General features: G+C 45.0%; 1 protein-coding gene across 1 annotated transcript; it reads right to left on the bottom strand.

The window, feature by feature from the left end:
- Positions 1 to 2,104: 2,104 nt before the first annotated feature.
- On the bottom strand, positions 2,105 to 13,052 carry LOC139397164 (3-hydroxyisobutyrate dehydrogenase, mitochondrial-like). The gene is made up of 8 exons (XM_071144037.1): positions 12,928 to 13,052; positions 9,687 to 9,847; positions 9,027 to 9,136; positions 8,719 to 8,840; positions 4,396 to 4,529; positions 3,951 to 4,027; positions 3,171 to 3,327; positions 2,105 to 2,938 (listed from the first exon to the last, which is right to left on the bottom strand). The coding sequence occupies exons 1-8, from the start codon at positions 12,995 to 12,997 to the stop codon at positions 2,771 to 2,773; spliced, it is 999 nt and encodes a 332-aa protein (XP_071000138.1). The 5' UTR covers positions 12,998 to 13,052; the 3' UTR covers positions 2,105 to 2,770.
- Between the last annotated feature and the right edge of the window lie 7,095 nt (positions 13,053 to 20,147).

The raw sequence follows: 20,147 nt of genomic DNA, 5'->3' as shown, positions 1-20,147 counted from the left end.
AGAGGTGGAAGAGGTGTCAGTGGAGTTGGCTGCTGGTCGAAAGACTACAACCTACAGAGGTGGAAGAGGTGTCAGTGGAGTTGGCTGCTGGTCGGTAGACTACAACCCACAGAGGTGGAAGAGGACACACTCCTATTCAAGGTCACACCATTTAAATTCTCCTTTCTCTAACTGCACTGCATTTGTAGTCACAGTAGATTGAATGCACATCTACCAATATGTGTTAAATAAGAGTTAAGTCCACAACATATACCAGTGACCCCCCCCCACCCCCACCCCTCTTCCTGCGACAGTGGGTTCATCTCAGATCAGACCCTATTCCTACTACCTATGATCAGGGCCAATAGGGCTCTGGGGAATATGGTGCCATCTGGGACAGACACACTCTGTAGAACTCCCAGGCTCTGCAGCTAACCCAGAGACACCCAGAAGAACCTTTCACTTTGGCCTGCCTGGCCTGGTTGCTCTGCTCTATAGGATCTAGGACCAAAGTGGTGCTCTGTTTGTAATAGCTGCCAAGCAGATAACACAGCACTCAGTCTCCAGTGCTTAATGGACTTTTTATGGGTTAGTTTTGTGATCGTGTGACCTATGGCATCCTGGCCTCTCAGTCTCTCTCTTGGTAAACTAGATCAGAAACATGCCGCTCTCTCCTTTGTCTTGGGGGAGAGAGAGTGAAAGAGAATACTACAGTTTTTCTATTTCCATCAGAAAACAAGGACCTTCTTGATTTTTGATGACCATTTCACCCCTTAACTGAAGAGCCACTTCAATCTACAACGTTTTACTGTATCCTGGAAGCTGTTATATTGGCAACCTTTATAGGAAACGTCTACACTGAGTGTACAAAACATTAAGAACACCTGCTCTTTCCACGACACAGACTAGGTCAATTATTGATTCCACTTGTTAAATCCACTTCAAATCAGTGTAGATGAAGGGGAGGAGACAGGTTAAAGAATATTTTTTTAAGCCATGAGACAACTGACATGAATTGTGTATGAGTGTGATTCAGAGGGTGAATGGGCAAGACAACATATTTAAGTGCCCTTTGAACAGGGTATGGTAGTACATGCCAGGTGCACTGGTTTGTGTCAAGAACTGCAACACTGGTGGGTTTTTCCACACCCAACAGTTTCCCGTGTGTATCAAGAACAGTCCACCACCCAAAGAACATCCAGCCAATTTGCGACAACTTTGTGAAGCTTTGGAGTCATGGACCAGAATCCCTGTGTAACGCTTGCCACCTTGTAGTTCATGCCTCAGCCAATTGAGGCTGTTCTGAGAGCAAAAAAGGAGGGGGGGGGCAACTCAGTATTAGGAAGGTGTTCATAATGTTTGGTATACTCTTGTGTATAAGAACCACTATTGAATTCTATAGGCTTACTACACAACCACCTTCAGCCAGTCACGTGCACTCTGGCTCACTCCTCCCCGTCTGGTTGCATAAGGCAGCAATAGAGGCGCTCCTCTTCTGGTCTTTGGCCATCTTCGCCTCTGTATGTCCAGCACATTGCATTGCTAATTTTGTTTGACCTATAGGAAGAAGCTATACTGTAGCAGCCAGTCAGTTCCTGTGCATGCAGAATTCACACACGCTTATGTTAAAAATCAGGGCCAGTTGTATTATTTAGTTCACAATGTAGCAAAAACATTTAACAAAACAAGCATTTCTTATTGGATAAATTCAGGTAATTTCTCCCCCATTTCAGCCATTTCTTTCAGTTTGGTTCCTAGTGAATACACCCCAGTTTACACTCTTATTTCCCCAAAAGAAAAGCAGTCACCTACAGACATGAATGAAAGTATGTGGGACAGCTTAATAAACACACAGACATCTATACTAGAATACATATTTGTACTGTGATGCAAAACTTTAAAGTGCTTACCCTCTCTAACGAGGAGCTTAATAAAAATAAAGAGTGATGTAATTATCTAGATCAGTCTCATCAGGCACCTTGTCTTCCTCCTACTGACAGACAGTACAGACACATCCTCCTGCTGACAGACAGTACAGACACATCCTCCTGCTAACAGACACCTGTGAAAGGCTTTAGAGTAGTGGGTCAAAAAGCAATCCAATATCACTGGAAGGAAACATACCTATAGTCTCTCTCCTTTTATTAAACAGTAAAACACATACAAATAAGACAGGAACATTCTATCCCTCCCCATGTCAAGAGTAAATAAACCCAACAGGAAGAGAAAAACAAATCAATGAACAGGATCAACACGTGTGACGTTGCAGTGAAGTGAGTGGCGACTAGAACTAACAATCATCTGAAGTCCCAGTGGTCTATTGTTGACGAGTGTGGTCGTTAACGAGTATAATGCGGGTCATTTCCTTGACAACGCCTGGGTCTGCTTTCCATGACGACGTGTCCTAAGGTAGCGCTGATATCGTCATGTTGATAGCTGTAGTGGTTAGTCAGCCTACTGAGTGACAGTGACTTGAGAGCCTCCCCACACCTCAAACATCCGTCTTCTAGCCAAGCCATCGAAAACATTATTAGAAAGCTACTTTAACAAAAGGCAGGATCACAGAGGCAACATGACTCCCATCTTACAGACACAGTGTAGTCTAGTACTCTGCTGAGATGACCTGTCACGGCATCACGGCTGGCTGCGCTCTCTTGGCTTTGACCCAATCCACACGTCTTGACAAGTCCTGGGGGCAAACCGACGCATCCTAACTACATGGTAGTAGTCTTGTATGGAATAGACCCTGCTAAAGCTATGGATGGGGGTTGGGGGTACTGTTCCCCCACCCCTATTGGCCCTCGTTCTCCTCATCCTCCCTCAGGAACTGGAAGACAGAGGAGAAGTCTTTGCTGGCGTAGCCCCGAGCACACATCATGCGGTATATCTGGTGGGCCAGGGAGCCCAGAGGGACAGGGGTCTTGGTGTTGGTGGCTGTAGTCTGGGCTAACCCCAGGTCCTGAAGAGGACAAACTCTCATTAGCTCTCTGCCATCACCGCTTGTTGTACACAGCACAGTTAACACATGTCAAACGCACATCTCTTTCCAGTTACATGAAAGTTAATACTATTGACAGAGACATTAACTAAAATAAAGTCACAGGAAATTAAAGAGCCCCTGAAGAATCATCTGTGTCAGTCAAACATTTGTGTACTAAACGAGAGAGAGAGCGCACAAGAGAGAGACACACCTTGGCCATGAGTTGGGTCCCAAAGCCTCCCTGGTAGTTGTTTCCAGAGGGGACTCCCTCCATGACACCAGGTACAGGGTTGTAGGTGTCACTGGACCAGCAGCGGCCTGAACTCATGTTCAGGATCTTAGCCAGTAGCTTAGGGTCCAGACCTAGTCTGCCAGGGGCCAGGAAATCACAAGCATTTAAAAAATAAAATAAAAACATTTATTTTACAAGTTTACTGTGTGTATTTTCTCTGATTGCTGGTTAGTCATAACTACAAGTAAAGGACGAGTCATAGACAACATGTAGACAGCTGATAGAGTAGGAGCTTCATAAAAATAAGGAGCTTTTCCATTGGATAGTTACTTTAAGAGAGAGTTCCATTGGATAGTTACTTTAAGAGAGAGTTCCACTGGATAGTTACTTTAAGAGAGAGTTCCATTGGATAGTTACTTTAAGAGAGAGTTCCACTGGATAGTTACTTTAAGAGAGAGTTCCATTGGATAGTTACTTTAAGAGAGAGTTCCACTGGATAGTTACTTTAAGAGAGAGTTCCATTGGATAGTTACTTTAAGAGAGAGTTCCATTGGATAGTTACTTTAAGAGAGAGTTCCATTGGATAGTTACTTTAAGAGAGAGTTCCACTGGATAGTTACTTTAAGAGAGCGACTATAGTGGTAGTGTTACAGATCTGTACGATACTCACAGCATGGTTCTGTTCATCAAGCGTTAAGTGCAACAAGACATTTTGTTGGAGATACGTTCTCTGCTGTGAATGTATTGGGAATACTCAACCTGATGCCAAGGTTCATGGTCTCAGAGGTCCCGATCATGCCTATCGCCAGCAGCATATTGTTGCAGATTTTGGCTGCCTGTAAGAAACAGTCTGCTGGTTACATCCCATGTAGTCACATGTCATTTTGTAATAATCCACCCATAATGCCCCTAGTAGGAATGTAATGTGTGTATCCCCAATGGCACCCTATTCCCTAAAGTGGTTTACCTTTGACCAAGGCCTCGGGGACAGGTAGCCTAGCGGTTAAGAGCATTGGGTCAGTAACAAAAAGGTTGCTGGTTTGAATCCCTGCACCGACTTGGTGAAAAGGCACTTAACACTAATTTCTCCTGTAGGTTCCTCTGGATTGGAGTGTCTGCTAAATGACCCCCCCCTTTAAATATAAATAAAATAAATAGGGGGCCATTTGAGACACAGGTCATGTAAATGTGTATGACTACCTACCTGTCCAGTGCCGACAGCCCCACAGTACACCACGTTGGCTCCCATACAGGTGAGCAGCTCCTGGGCCGCAGTGAACTCCTCCTCTACTCCCCCCACCATGAAGGTCAGCTTCCCCGAGCTGGCAGCCCCCACACCTGGACAAAAGGAGGGTGAGATGCACATCCTAAATGTGAGAATATCTGATAAAGACTTGGGTGAAGTGGAAACGTTGTACATTTGGGTGCATAGCACGCACCAGACAAGCACACGCACAGGGCCTTGGGATGGGCTGTGCTTGTAGCTTATAAAACCTGGCGGTTTCATTACAAGTCTGTCAGTCACTGTTGTTACTTCTCAAAATTTATGAGGTAATCACAGAAAGATGGAGGCAAATCTACAGAGGACTTTACTAAACAGCTTGTTCCCTTGTCAAAACACCCACCCTTCTCTCACCAAGTTTGGCTGAGAAAGTCATTCCACATCAAATCAACTGAAATTAAACATGAGGCAAGCCCAAGGCTTGTGGATTATTTCAACAGCTTCATACTCAGTCAAACATAAGGTTGTGGGGAAAGTAAAGGGAGCTAAACATATTTAGACAAAACGAAGTGGCAGCAAAAAGCTGGCTGAGAGAAAGATGTCTCAAATCCCATGACAAATGTGGGGTAACCAGTTAAAATATAGAAAAAAAGGGGGGATTATTTTAAACACTTTTTAAAACATTTTAAAAACTTAAGATACAAAACCCCAAAATGCATAGATAAAAGGCAACCCTTTCATTTCTGTTGCCAAAGCTACAGGCCCTCGGTCTCTGCCATAATAATGGGCAGTGTGTGTGTGTGTGACGACTGCATCTCTGCCATCTCACACAGCCTGGGAACCAACACACACACCAATTATGGAGTCTCTAAGGACATGCATTACAGTGAAAGTGAATGTGTTTTTTTGGTGGCTACGTAGCTAGAGTTCTGTGGTCAAACGTTTTCATTCCAGTCAGCACAGTAGTCTTTAATGATAAACATTTCCCAAAGCTTTACATACAAGTCTAATTGATTTCAACAATTGTATTTTTCTGTGTCATAATGGACTGGATTTGGGACTAGGTTATTGTATGATGACTACGCTGCCAGAGCAGGGGAGCGTTCCAAAATAGAACCCTACTCCCCTATATTGTGCACTACTTTTAACTAGCTCCCTGTGGGCTCTGGTCAACAGTAGTGTACTATATAGGGCTCTGGTCAACAGTAGTGCACAATATAGGGAACAGGGCTCTGGTCAACAGTAGTGTACTATATAGGGCTCTGGTCAACAGTAGTGTACAATATAGGGAACTGGGCTCTGGTCAACAGTAGTGCACTATATAGGGAACAGGGGCCCATTTGGGCTGCATCCCAGGTTTTGTGGCTTTCCTATTATTGCTCCAGAAAACAAGGCATTCCTTCCAACAGTGAGTCTGCTGCCAAACCTCTCTGACGCACTGTGGGTTCTGGCTGGAAGAGGCAACACATGAAGGACAGAGAACCAGAGGTCTCTCAAAAGCACAGGGAAACAGCCTGAGTTTAGACCATCTCGCACAAAGTAAGTCTGGGTTGGAGAAGGTACCCTGGATACGTCCAAACTGGGCTACAGCAAAGCTCCTTGCTGGATTCAGAACCAGCAGAGTTGGAAGTTCTAAATGTGATGTGGTCTCCTGATCAAAGGCTCAAGTCTTGGTTACAGTACCATCATCTGGGTAACAATGACAAGTCTCATCGCATTCCCCTGTGCTCTATTACTACCATGCAACTCATTTGCCCCCCCCCCCCCCCCCCCCCCCCCCTCAACCACAGGCATTCCAGCACAGTATCAAGGTAGTAACTGCTCCAATACTTGACTCTAACCAAACACACACCTCTGTGACCTGCAGCCACCCAAGTTCAACGTGGGAAGCTGGACAGCCTTAATCCATGAGCACTGCCACAGGAAGGATGCATATAAATCATTACTAATCTTTAGGGCCTGATGGTAAAATATGCCAACATCAACTCAAAGTGGCTTTCCTCAAGTTAAAAGGCGGAGTTCAAACAAACAGTGTGTGTGTAGTGTGTGGTTCCCCTGAAGTGTGCGTCTACCCTGAAGACTGTGATAGTGTTTTACAGCTTGGAGGTCAGTATGGCTCTTCCCCCCATCTTCCCTAACCCATAAGGTACGGCTCCTCCTCTTTATGACCCAGTCTGTCAGGTAGGTCCTCCTCCTTATGACCCAGTCTGTCAGGTAGGTACTCCTCCTCCTCTTTATGACCCAGTCTGTCAGGTAGGTCCTCCTCCTTATGACCCAGTCTGTCAGGTAGGTACTCCTCCTCCTCTTTATGACCCAGTCTGTCAGGTAGGTACTCCTCCTCTTTATGACCCAGGCTGTCAGGTAGGTACTTCTCCTCCTCTTTATGACCCAGTCTGTCAGGTAGGTCCTCCTCCTTATGACCCAGTCTGTCAGGTAGGTCCTCCTCCTCCTCCTCCTCTTTATGACCAGCTGTCAGGTAGGTACTCCTCCTCCTCCTCTTTATGACCCAGTCTGTCAGGTAGGTCCTCCTCTTTATGACCCAGGCTGTCAGGTAGGTACTCCTCCTCCTCCTCCTCTTTATGACCCAGTCTGTCAGGTAGGTCCTCCTCTTTATGACCCAGTCTGTCAGGTAGGTCCTCCTCCTTATGACCCAGTCTGTCAGGTAGGTACTCCTCCTCCTCTTTATGACCAGCTGTCAGGTAGGTACTCCTCCTCCTCCTCTTTATGACCAACTGTCAGGTAGGTACTCCTCCTCTTTATGACCAGCTGTCAGGTAGGTACTCCTCCTCCTCTTTATGACCAGCTGTCAGGTAGGTACTCCTCCTCCTCTTTATGACCAACTATCAGGTAGGTACTCCTCCTCTTTATGACCAGCTGTCAGGTAGGTACTCCTCCTCCTCCTCTTTATGACCCAGTCTGTCAAGTAGGTACTCCTCCTCCTCCTCTTTATGACCCAGTCTGTCAAGTAGGTACTCCTCCTCCTCCTCTTTATGACCCAGTCTGTCAGGTAGGTACTCCTCCTCCTCCTCCTCCTCCTCTTTATGACCCAGTCTGTCGGGTAGGTACTCCTCTTCATGACCCAGTCTGTCGGGTAGGTACTCCTCCTCCTCCTCTTCATGACCCAGTCTGTCGGGTAGGTCCTCCTCCTCCTCTTCATGACCCAGTCTGTCGGGTAGGTCCTCCTCCTCCTCCTCTTCATGACCCAGTCTGTCGGGTAGGTACTCCTCTTCATGACCCAGTCTGTCGGGTAGGTACTCCTCCTCCTCCTCTTCATGACCCAGTCTGTCGGGTAGGTCCTCCTCCTCCTCTTCATGACCCAGGCTGTCAGGTAGGTAAGGTACTCCTCCTCCTCTTCATGACCCAGGCTGTCAGGTAGGTACTCCTCCTCTTTATGACCCAGGCTGAACCATCAATAGGATAAGCAGAGAGACTGAATGGATTCACCATTTTGTCAGACATGAAAGGAAATGATCCAGTGTCGGCCATTTTAACCTGAACCAAGGCCCACATGGGAGTCTGCTGTCCTTGGTAGAGTCAGCAAGTTTTCAGAAGAAATACAAATCAGTCCTCCTCCCAGTGGAATTCACAGATACACACGTGTGGCAACAGAGACATGAGTCCACATATGATCATGACGGAGATGTTTCTCTTTATATAACTTGGTCAAATGGTTTGCAGTAAAAAAACATGTTTAATTGTTGTGAAGTTGTGCTATGAGAGAGAGATGCACTGGTAGTAGACTTTAAAAAACACATTTTCAGAAAAGGAGGGTCAGAAATAGTTTTTTGAGCTGCTGGGATCTGAGAGCGGAGCGTTTGGATGGAAGGGTCATCGGATCAAACTCCAGATGCTGGGATCTTAAATAATCCACATCATGGGCCACAAATGTGCTAGAGAGAGCAATCTACTAAATCTGGTCCATTTCAACAATTAGGGAGTGGAGAGGCTGGTCCTCTCAGATTGCAGCAGAGACACCCCCCAAGGCAATACTGCGTCCCAAATGTCAGCATAGTCCTATGGGCCCGGGTCAAAAGTAGTGCACTATATGTTTTGTTATTTAACTAGGAAATTCAGGTAAGAACAAATTCTTATTTACAATGACGGCCTACCCAGACGACGCTGGGCCAATTGTGCGCCGCGTTATGGGACTCCCAATCACGGCCAGATGTGATACAGCCTGGATTCGAACCAGGGACTGTAGTGATGCCTTTTGCACTGAGAAGCAGTGCCTTAGACTGCTGAGCCACTCAGGAGCCCTATATAGGGAAAAGTGCCATTTGGAACGCAGCCTGTATTAGTCCTTACCTCCCGACACAGGTGCGTCCATAAAAACTGCCCCCATCTTCTCCGCGGCCACGGCCATCTCCTTGGAAACAGCTGGGTCGATGGTGCTGGAGTCGATGAGTAGCGAGCCTTTCTTAACCTTCCTGTATAGAACAGTAAAGTACCCACCTTATAGTTTAAAACAGCAGTCTGAAGGGTTTCTGTTAAAGACAGATAGCTAAGTGACTTGATTCTTGTATTAGGACTCTGGTCAAAAGTAGTGCACTATAAAGGGAACAGGGAGCCATTTGGGACATAGCCAGTGAGTAATCGAGAGCGAGGGTTCTTACTTGAGGATACCGTTGGGCCCAGTGTAAACCTCGATGACGTTGGGACTGGAGGGCAGCATGGTGACGACACGGTCTGCCTGGTCTGCCACCTCCGCAGGGTTATCCACAATCTGACAAAACGGGGCTTTATTCATTAGGGCACGCCGTAGCAAAATGTTTCAAATACAAAAACGAGTGTTTCCTATTGGACAAGTTCAGGTAGCCCCTCCCTGTTTTAGTCTGTTGGTGCCTAATGAATAAGCTACACCCCAGGCAAGCGTAACCATTAGGGTTCAATTAAGAAGTAGATCGGCAATGACGAGAGTAAAATCTTATGACGGACTCAGTTTGTTTGGACACTCATTTAAGTGGTTTCACCCATCTACAATAGATTTTTTTAGTCATGGTATTTTGTTTGTTTTTTGAGCACCTATCAGCTGACATCACATCAGAGAGCTATGACATGCTATCAGCTGACATCACATCAGAGAGCTATGACATGCTATCAGCTGACATCACATCAGAGAGTTATGACATGCTATCAGCTGACATCACATCAGAGAGCTATGACATGCTATCAGCTGACATCACATCAGAGAGCTATGACATGCTATCAGCTGGCGCATTTCGCTCAATGCACTGCCATTAGCAAACAAGCAAGCTAGTTTTTTTCTGTCCCACCTGGGCACCCAACTCTTGCAGTTCTTTGCAGGACTCGGGGAAGACGTCAGTGGCGATGACGGGGTATCCGTGCTTCAGCAGGTTCTTGGCCATGGGTTTTCCCATGTTCCCCAGGCCGATGAAACCCACCTGGGTCTTAGAGGCCATGGACCTGCTGGAGACTGGGAGGTACAAGGGTGTATTCATCAGTGCAAACCGGTGCAAAACATTCCAACAAAAACTAGTGTTTCTTATTGGATAAGTTTAGGTAGGCCTAGGTCCCTCCCCTTTTGGTTCCTAATACACCCCAGGAACAACTTGTATTAAGACTAGACTACTACCCGAAGCCTTTTGTTATCCTTTCAGCCAAGCTGAGACAGCTCTAATACAGCTTTTCTGTGTAGGCCTTCACTGACAAAAATAAAATGTCAGAATGTGAAAAACTATAGTCTCTTGCAAAATGCTGTTAAAAGGCTCCCTAGTCCATTGAAACAGCCAGGACACTTCTAATCTAGGCCTTGCCGTTTTGTTTCAATGAAATCCAAACATAACCCAGCCCTATCAATAGTTACCCAACACCTGTATAGTACATTGCAGTGGGTAATTGTCAGAGGCAAGCTTGGTAAAACTAAATACGACCAAGGAAAGTTGGCCAGACATTTCTACTTTGATTCCAGACATTCATTTTTTCCTGAGAATGAAATTAATTTCAAATCCTAAACCATTTGATATGAAAACCCACCGCGGCCCTTGTAGTGCCAAAGTCAAGCGAATGCGAACACGATAATTGCATATCAAAGCAGTAAACAGGTAGTGAACTCACCATTTCCTATAAAAACATGTATGAAGGCTGAAAGTAAAGACGTATTGGCCAAAGGGCATTTTATAAATAAACTGTGGTGTGTAAATGTGTGTGGGGGGGGGGGGGGGCAGGCATCCAGGCTACAGGTCTCTCACATGGCTGGCTCTCCCAGCCAATCTTCATAGTGGCTTCAGTGGAAAAAGACACCTGACCTGCCACTGTTGGACTGACGCCGTGTTCACTTGTTAGTTGGAACTAGGAAACTCCGAAATGTACGACTCGATAACTGATTTTAGTCACACACGTGCCACGTTCAACGAATAAGCAAGTTGTAAATGCCAGAGTTCCGACTAGCATTTGAACGTGGGACAAGACTACCACACACACACTACAGCACACAAAACCCCATGGCTGCATCTCAATAATCTTTACTTCCTCCTGAACTGTGTCCTCCCACGAATGTAAAGGCATTAGAATGGTGTAGGCATGGGCTGGAGGGAGTTTCCATGTACCAGTGCCAGTCAATTCCATGAAGGGACGTGAACCAGAGCATACGTCGAGAGATTGTTGGGACCCAACCTCGGTCTTGTGTGGTAGACCTACTGCCATTGCAATGAAGGTCACTGGCCCTTAATCATGACTCAGTTCCATTACACAGTCATTGGAGAAAGGGGTCTTCTGTATGGGGGAGTTTTGTTAAGCGCCCCGATGCTCAGTCTGAACATGAACACGCATCGCTTGCGGTATGGTTTTGGAAGCATAAAGGTTATTTCATATCAACGAGAAAATATGTATATATTTTTTAAGGATACATTTACACACACCTTTATAAAGGTTAGTGTTTCAACATAGCCATATCTCCATGTTGCAGCTCTTTTGAACAGAAAACGGACAGAAGACAGGCGACCACCTACGCTAATTAGCCATCTAGCATTCTCCGAACACCTGTATGCCAGCGTATCTGTGCAAACCTGCTACATCAAGAGCATCTTTTTAAGATTTAGGATTCTGTCTCCCTGATGTAAGGGCTATGCTTCAAAAGCCACAATTATTGTTTTGCAAGCGATAATTATTAACATTTCTAAACGTGAAAACAGTGCCGGGATTGTAGTTGACACAAGTCAGTCGTGGGCGAAGCTAACCACATAAAACTGTAGGGAGAATGCCGCCTAGAGTTTGAGAGCTAGGAGGTCACGTTTTTCACAAGGCTGGGTTTTCAAGGTAAGAGTTGAGCTACCAGCGAGGACAGTAGGCTGGGTTATCAAGGTAAGGGTTGAGCTACCAGCGAGGACAGTAGGCTGGGTTATCAAGGTAAGGGTTGAGCTACCAGCGAGGACAGTAGGCTGGGTTATCAAGGTAAGGGTTGAGCTACCGGCGAGGACAGTAGGCTGGGTTACCAAGGTAAGAGTTGAGCTACCAGCGAGGACAGTAGGCTGGGTTATCAAGGTAAGGGTTGAGCTACCAGTGAGGACAGTGGGCTGGGTTATCAAGGTAAGGGTTGAGCTACCAGTGAGGACAGTGGGCTGGGTTATCAAGGTAAGGGTTGAGCTACCAGTGAGGACAGTGGGCTGGGTTATCAAGGTAAGGGTTGAGCTACCAGTGAGGACAGTGGGCTGGGTTATCAAGGTAAGGGTTGAGCTACCTTGAGGACAGTAGGGGCACAGCACTGGTATGAGAAGAGATGTAATAAAAACATGCAGTAGAACAGACTAGCTATAGCTGGACTACATCTCAATGATCTGTACTGGCCTCACTCCCCCGCTTTTCCTTTCCTTCCATTGTGCATGAGAGCTGGTTGATAAGCTGAAGCAGTGGTTCCCAACCTGGGGGTACTAGGACCCCTGGGGGTACTTGGTCTATTGGTAAAAGGCACATGGGGGACGTGGGACTTCAGGGGTACCCCAGGGATGAGTAAAATACAGTAGCTGGAAAAGGTTGGGAACCACTGAGCTAAAAGCTATTACTAGAAACACGGAAGAGTCTAACACGTGTATGTACATTATACATCTACGGAAGGCGTGGCATTATAATTGACAATATTTGTGCAAACAATCACCCTATTCAATACAGAACTCGCTTGGCTAATCGACTGACTTGCTGACAAGAGCTGTGGGATTTGACTTGACCCTGAACTTGTTACTTGTGCGAGATGCACACGGACACACCTTTGATTAGAACATTTGCTGGTGTTGGCTATCGGTCGTCTTGATAAACAACAAATGTTTCGATCAACCAACGTCCCATGACTTTAGCTAGCTCTTATAGCTAGCTAGCCATTTCAGCAAACTAACTAACGTTAGCAGAAGTGAGCGAGCCACAACAGCCAATGCTAATCAACTTTTGTTCAACGTTGATTTTTCACGCAACGGTGCCTTTCGTGACATAGGCGGGAATGGTCACCAAACAGGTCCTCAACATTGATGCTAAACATATTTTTTGTTATATTTTTAAACTCCTTACCCAAAGTAAAGTCAACATGTTTGAGGCTCCTTCCCCATAGGTTCCGAGACCCCCTTAAAACAGCGGCCATGTTTCTTTCCTTTCTGACCACGGATTCAGCGTGACATAATTGGGTGGGTTGTAAATGACACGTTTTCTGCCCAATCACAAAGCCACTTACCCAGGTTTATTTGCGATGAGAAACAGTGGGGGCGGGACATCTGAACTGCATGAACTTGAAGGACATGGCTGATTTCATACATCTAGCACTGAAATGCACAATCAGAAGTTAATAACACAATTTCAATGGTCTGCTCGGGCGGTGGAAACGCGTTTTCAATAGCTCAACCCTAAAGAAACCTAACGTTATCAGAAAATACAAGCATTTCGCCACACCCGCAATAACATCTGCTTAAACGCGTGTATGTGACTAATAAAAATAAGATTTGAAATAAACTATATAAGAACGGCATAGGGGGCGTACTGTACTGTATCGTAATACGACGATCATGTTACATACAGGCTTTGGCAGTCAGGGTTTCCCTAAATATGTCCATTTTGATCGAGTTATATTATATTATGGAAGAACAGTATCTGGGGTGCCTAATTGCTATTGCTATTTATTATAATCTGGTTACCAACGTCATTAGAGCAGTAAAAATACATGTTTTGTCATACCCCTGGTATAAGGTCTGTTATAAACATGGTCTAAGGCACTCCCTGGTTCGAATCCAGGCTGTATCTCATCCGGCCGTTATTGGGAGTCCCATAGGGTGGCGCACAATTGGCCCAGCGTCGTCTGGGTTTGGCCGGGGTAGGCTGTCATTGTAAATAATAATCTGTTCTTACCTGACTTGCCTAGTTAAATAAAGGTTACATTTATAAATAGATATCAAATAGCTCGAATCCTCGAGGTGACAATATAAAAATCTGTTGTTCTGCCCCTGAACAAGGCAGTTAACCCACTGTTCCTAGGCCGTCAATGTAAATAAGAATGTGTTCTTAAACTGACTTACCTGGTTAAATAAAGATTTTTTTTAAATGGCCCAAATATATTGACATCTACCATTTTGAAGGGTCCTACTCAAATTTCAGAGTTTCATTCCTGTAACAGAAAGTGAGTCAAATATCTATTCATTGTGCCATTCGTTATTTTAGCAACACGTTGTTAACAATTTGTTACATTGTAACAAGTTTGGAATTCCCACATGACAAATAACGGTATTTCTCCGGAAGTGATGTAGCTAATGTTGTTATTCTATTCCAGGAAGAGAGGACGGGGATTGCGTTTAACATCGAGCAACTGCGTCAATAACAGTTTTGACGAATATCTTTGGTTTTTCTCAACTCTTCAGCATGGCAAATGGGTATGTTATCATATTATGTGCTCTTGTCGATAAAAAATAATAACTATTGAAAAATGTATTCGTCTTGCCCTGGTAACTTGATATGCTAGCTAACGAACTAACTGGCTAGCTAACTAGCCAAACCAAAGGGTCCCTGACAATCCAGGGCAGCAAACAGATAACTAGCTAGCTAACTAGCTGAAGTCTTTGCCCCGTATCACGTTTTCCAGAATAGTCATTCATCTCTGTTAAAGCTAGCTAGATACATAGCTAGCTAGCTATAGGAACAAGCTAGCTATGCTATCTTTAAGGAGTTAGCTAGCAATATGTTAGATTACTAGCCTAAACAAGCACTTTACAGCAAGATGCTAGTTTAACTACACGATTTAACTAGGCCTTTTTCTTTGTTTTTCCACATGGCTATATTTATGTCTGGAAGCCATATGATACTTGCCCAGTTAATTCTAATGCCATTACATTAACTAACGTCAGCTAGCCCTAAAGTTACATCATTGTGTGGTTTTAATTTGGCTCTAACACACTCACCGACACACGCACTGGGTTGTCAACAGTTCAGATAAAGATGCTATCAACCTGTAAAACCAAACTAGGTAGGTTCATGTCACTCATCACAATCCATATAATAAATGTATAATTATATATATATTTTTTTTAGGTCACATACATTTGTCATGTCGAACAATGCTCTGCTATTGTCTGGCAATGATGAATTGTATAATTTGGAAATGTTTTAGTACGAGCCTGTTTTTAACATGATTAACATGAATAAGTGGTGTGTGTTACTGGTGTGTTTTGTCTAGATTACAACCCCTGGCCTGTGTTTTCTTTCTCTATTTACTAATGTTGTCTTAGTTACTTCTCTTGTGCACCATTTTCCTGAACACGTCACTGTGACTGAACAGAGAGACTGGAAATTCCTGCTCATCTTGTCTGATCTTTAGGCTTCTTTATGTAGTGTTGTGGTGTTTCTCTTGTCATGATGTGTGTTTTTTTTCTCCAATTTATTTTTATCCCAGCCCCAAATGAGGTGTTTTGGCTCTTGGTAGGCCATCATTGTAAGTTAGAATTTGTTCTTAAGTGACTTGCCTAGTTAAATAAAATAGAAAAGCCTACATGCCTTTATAAGACTTTTAGCTAGACTTCAGTGATATACCTTTTATCTATTGAGAATGAGATCGTGGACAGCATTTTTTGCACAAGTCCTTTGACTGTTAACTTCTTTCTCATTGCAACAGTGTGGAATGTAGAATCTCTTATCTTGTTTCAGGGAAAATGCTGACAGATGTTGTGGCCAGAGGAATTCATCAGCACATTTAGGCGACAGTTTAGGCCAGACTAAACCTATACCCTTTACTATATGGGGAATAGCATTTGGACATTAAACGCTCTCTCACTGTGGTCGCTGATCAAGTCCTTTGTCTAAATATACCGGCAACATTTAGTTTGGTTCTTTCCTCAGAGGTCTCAGCGGATGAAACAACTGGAGGCCGTATCTGGACTACTAAATAAGAACCGTCTGAATGAGATGGTATCCTTGCTGCTTTCTGTGAACCAACCACACACACTGCAAAGCTAAACACAGGAAGAACACCGTCCTAACCAATTTGATTTGCATTTTTAGATAAGACCTTTGTTGTTGGCACATTTAGATTACATTTGACATTTTAGTGACTAAGCAGACACTCTTATCCAGATCGACTTATGATGTTGGTATGTTAAACTTTCTGTTTGTTCAGTCATTGACTTCATAGTTTAGTGAAGAGCTGGGGAACAGACCGTAACAGACCAACCCTTGTCAACTCTAGTCAGGGATGATGAGCGTGTCATAGTCATGCACACCACAGCAACAACAGTAGCCATATTCACCACGGCAACAACAGTAGTCATATTCACCACGGCAACAACAGTAGTCATATTCACCACGGCAACAACTGTAGTCATATTCACCACGGCAACAACAGTGGTCGCGCACGCCACGGGGACAACTACATGGACAAGATTGATGACGGCATTTCTGGTCCGGGATGAGCCTATAAGACAGCTACTAGAGATGAATATCTTTATGACAGACTAATGAAAACTGACTAAACTGAATGTACCAGGCTAATAGGCCCACTGTCATCTGCCCTTCTGGAGACTGAGCTTTGTTTAGAAATATTAAGCTCCAGCTTTAAAAGAAGACATACGGTTGAAACGTCTCAGCTTTAAAAACTTTTTTTTTTAAAATAACACCATGAATTGAAAACCTTGTTGCAGTTATTTGTAGAAGATGCTGTCACCTTTCCTTTTTTGGAATACAGGACTTCTGTTGTCCTTCTCTTCCCATGCAGTCTGTGCTGAGTGACCCATGCCTCTCTGTTGTCCTCCTTCTCTTCCCATGCAGCCTGTGCTGAGTGACCCATGCCTCTCTGTTGTCCTCCTTCTCTTCCCATGCAGCCTGTGCTGAGTGACCCATGCCTCTCTGTTGTCCTCCTTCTCTTCCCATGCAGTCTGTGCTGAGTGACCCATGCCTCTCTGTTGTCCTCCTCTTCCCATGCAGCCTGTGCTGAGTGACCGATGGCTCTCTTCCTGGACGGGACATCAGTAGGCAGTGCCATGGACACGTCAAACTTTGCACACGTCATCTTCCAGAACGTGGGGAAGAGCTACCTGCCCCACGCCGCTCTAGAGTGTCACTACACTCTCACCCAGTTCATCAAACCACACCAGAAGGACTGGGTTGGCATATTCAAGGTGAGTCCGTCCTCTCTCCTTCCTCTCTCATGCGTCTCTTTTAAGGTGGACTCAGTAATATAGCGTACATCACACAGGGTTACTTTCAGCTTACAGAAATCAAACACAATTCCAAATCTGCCATTATTTACCTCCTCCCAATTAGCCTATAGTGTCATTGTGTTTATGCTGTCATGCCAACACCTTGTCACGCAAAACATTTTTTCCACAGCGATGGAGTTGGCAAGAGCACGAACAGACCTGGGACCAGACTAGTTCCCAATGCGTTCCATTGTGCTAGTCTGGTCAGTTGTGGTCATCGTGTTATTGTTGAAGCCTGTAAGCAGGAAGTACCCCTGGCCACACTGTGTAGAATAATAATGTCATGTTGCTTATTCATCTGCCCATAACAGGTCAATTCTATTTTAAAGGACCAAGGGCATCTGTCTTCCAAACTTGATTACACTTCTAGAGTGGGAACCTGGACACCTACTGACCTATAATTCCTATCTGGCCCAATCCACTCGCTGTGAGCAAGCATATTAGAATTGTTGTGTGTCCCTAATAGTTACCTATCCCCTTTTATAGGGCACTACTTTTGGTCAGGCTCCATATGGCTCTGGTAAACAATAGTGCACTATATAGGGTGCCATTTAGTACTTAACTGAACTCTCAAGACTCCTGGTTTATCTGAGAGGTTTTGCTTTACTCATGTAAAAAAAAAAAAGTAAGTGTTTTTTTAAAGTAAGGTAAACCATGTCCTGTAACCAATGTGTTTGAGTGCACTCTCAGTATGAAAAGTGAGGTTGGCAGAGCAGAAGGGGGGGGGGGGGGGGGTATTTTTGTCCTGCTCTGCAGACTGGCGTGTCCCAGATGGATCTGGTTATAGGAGCACATTAAATCCAATGCACTGGCAGGTATTGATTTGAGCCACTTCTGTAGTGAAAGATAGCGGGGCAGAGTGGAGCTGGGCGAGAGGGCCTCATCCAGCAGGAGACCAGCAGCAGGAATGCTACTATAAAGGAGATGTGGAACTGATGAGAGGTGGTCTGTATGTCTGGGCTCACATCTCATCAGACCAGATCAAAGCAGCAGTCTGTTTCTGTTTTCTCTCTATGTGGGCTGGATTGAATGCAGTTCAACACACACACACACACACACACACACACACACACACACAAACACAAACACACACACACACACACACACACACACACACACACACACACACACACACACACACACACACACACACACACACACACACACACGATTGCTTCTGTTTCTCTGTAGTTTTATGGCACTGCAGATTTTATTTTTATCAGAGCGTATGGCAGAAGCCTTCAGTAAAAAGTGACTTTCACTGTCATATAATTATATCTAATTGAACGGATAAAATGATTAAGTTTGAGTTTAAACCAGAACCATAAACTGGCTCCATAAAAGCAGAACACAAGTTTCTTTTAAACATGAACCTGCTGTTTAATCTGTGAAGTGTAGCATGGCAGAGAGGAGGACAAGCTCCAGTCAGTCTTGTTGTTATATTGGGACTGAGACTGTCCCAAATGGCACCCTGTTCCCTATATAGGGCACTACTTTAGAGCACTATGTAGGGGATCGTGTGTAATTTGGGACGCAGTGTCCGACACAAGGGGGAGGATCAGGGAACATCTGGGAATTTGTTTGAAATATTGGAGTCGTGGATTTGATTGGAGTGTTGTCTGATGGCAATGTCATACCACAGCACCTAACTGCAGCAGTGGTGCAAGTTCTCCCAAACCCCAAACACGCTAATTCACCAAGGTGGAAAAAGCAGAGCAGTGTGGAACATAAATCGTGTAAATGTTCCCGGGCGTGTTGACAGACAGGAGGCTGGGGTGCCAAGCTGAGCTCCACTCACAGGAGGACAGATACCTGGACCATGACTCACTCTCTCACTGTGGGAAGGGAAGAACACTGCTGCTACCTACCTTGAGGACCAAACTGAAGTGACGAGGAAATCCAGCAACTCTTGGACGACAGTGGAAGTAGATCAAAATGATTAAGGCCTCATACCAAAACACACAGATTATTTTTTTATCAAATTCTACTTCACTCACTGTTCCCAGAGCTGTGCTGTGTGGTGCAGCTTCACGGCTGGGTCCAATACCTCAGCCTGTAATGTGCTATCTCCCCCTAGTGACTTGGAGCTGCTATCGCCTCATAACGGATGAACTCAGATAAACATTTTGTCTTTATCTTTCAGCCTGAAATGGTTTCCTGTCCTTGTCTTTTTCTCTTTATCTGCATGATAAGTCAGGGTAGAGCAATAGGGTGTTAAACCTATACTGGGTGTGTAGGTTCCCTAGCGGTAAGAGCGCTGGGCCACTAACTGAAAGGTTGCTTTTCCATGATTTAACCTAGTTTCTCAGAACATTTGTATATGTACCTAGGCTATGCAAACCAATAGTTGTGTACAACAAATGTCATAATTGTGTAACGGATGTGAAACGGCTAGCTTAGTTAGCGGTGGTGCGCGCTAAATAACGTTTCAATCGGTGACGTCACTTGCTCTGAGACCTTGAAGTAGTAGTTCCCCCTTGCTCTGCAAGGGCCGCGGCTTTTGTGGAGCGATGGGTAACGATGCTTCGTGGGGTGACTGTTGTTGATGTGTGCAGAGGGTCCCTGGTTCGCGCCCGAGTATGGGCGAGGGGACGGTCTAAAGTTATACTGTTACAATTGCACGGTACCACTTGCCAAGATAAACAAAACGTTTCATCCAACCATTTATTTAGCATCGGCAGCAGAGCAGTGGGGGACAGACCAGACTCTTGTTAGGCAGCACCGTGTCTTCTGCCTGTTCTATCTGTCTATGGCTCTTTGATGTTGGAATGGTTGCTTTGAGTTGTGCTCTGAGCGCACACACACAAACCGTGATAGAGGAGTGCCGGGACAGGCAAACACATCCTTTATAATGATCCTGTCGTAGAGCACAGCCCCGCCGCCTGATTCATGAGCCACTTGTCCTACCTGTTTGATTGATACAGTGTGATAGTCCTGTCTAGGGGGTGCTCTTACATCACGCCGCCCCATGCTACAGAAACAGGAGATGGGCTCCTGCCTCGGACTAGGCTATATGCTAACAAACATGGCAAACAAGAACACCTTCAACTGTTGCAGCAG

This window comes from Oncorhynchus clarkii, unplaced genomic scaffold (assembly GCF_045791955.1).
Source record: "Oncorhynchus clarkii lewisi isolate Uvic-CL-2024 unplaced genomic scaffold, UVic_Ocla_1.0 unplaced_contig_7835_pilon_pilon, whole genome shotgun sequence".
NCBI lineage: Eukaryota > Metazoa > Chordata > Actinopteri > Salmoniformes > Salmonidae > Oncorhynchus > Oncorhynchus clarkii.
This window is presented reverse-complemented; position numbering and strand designations above follow the sequence as displayed.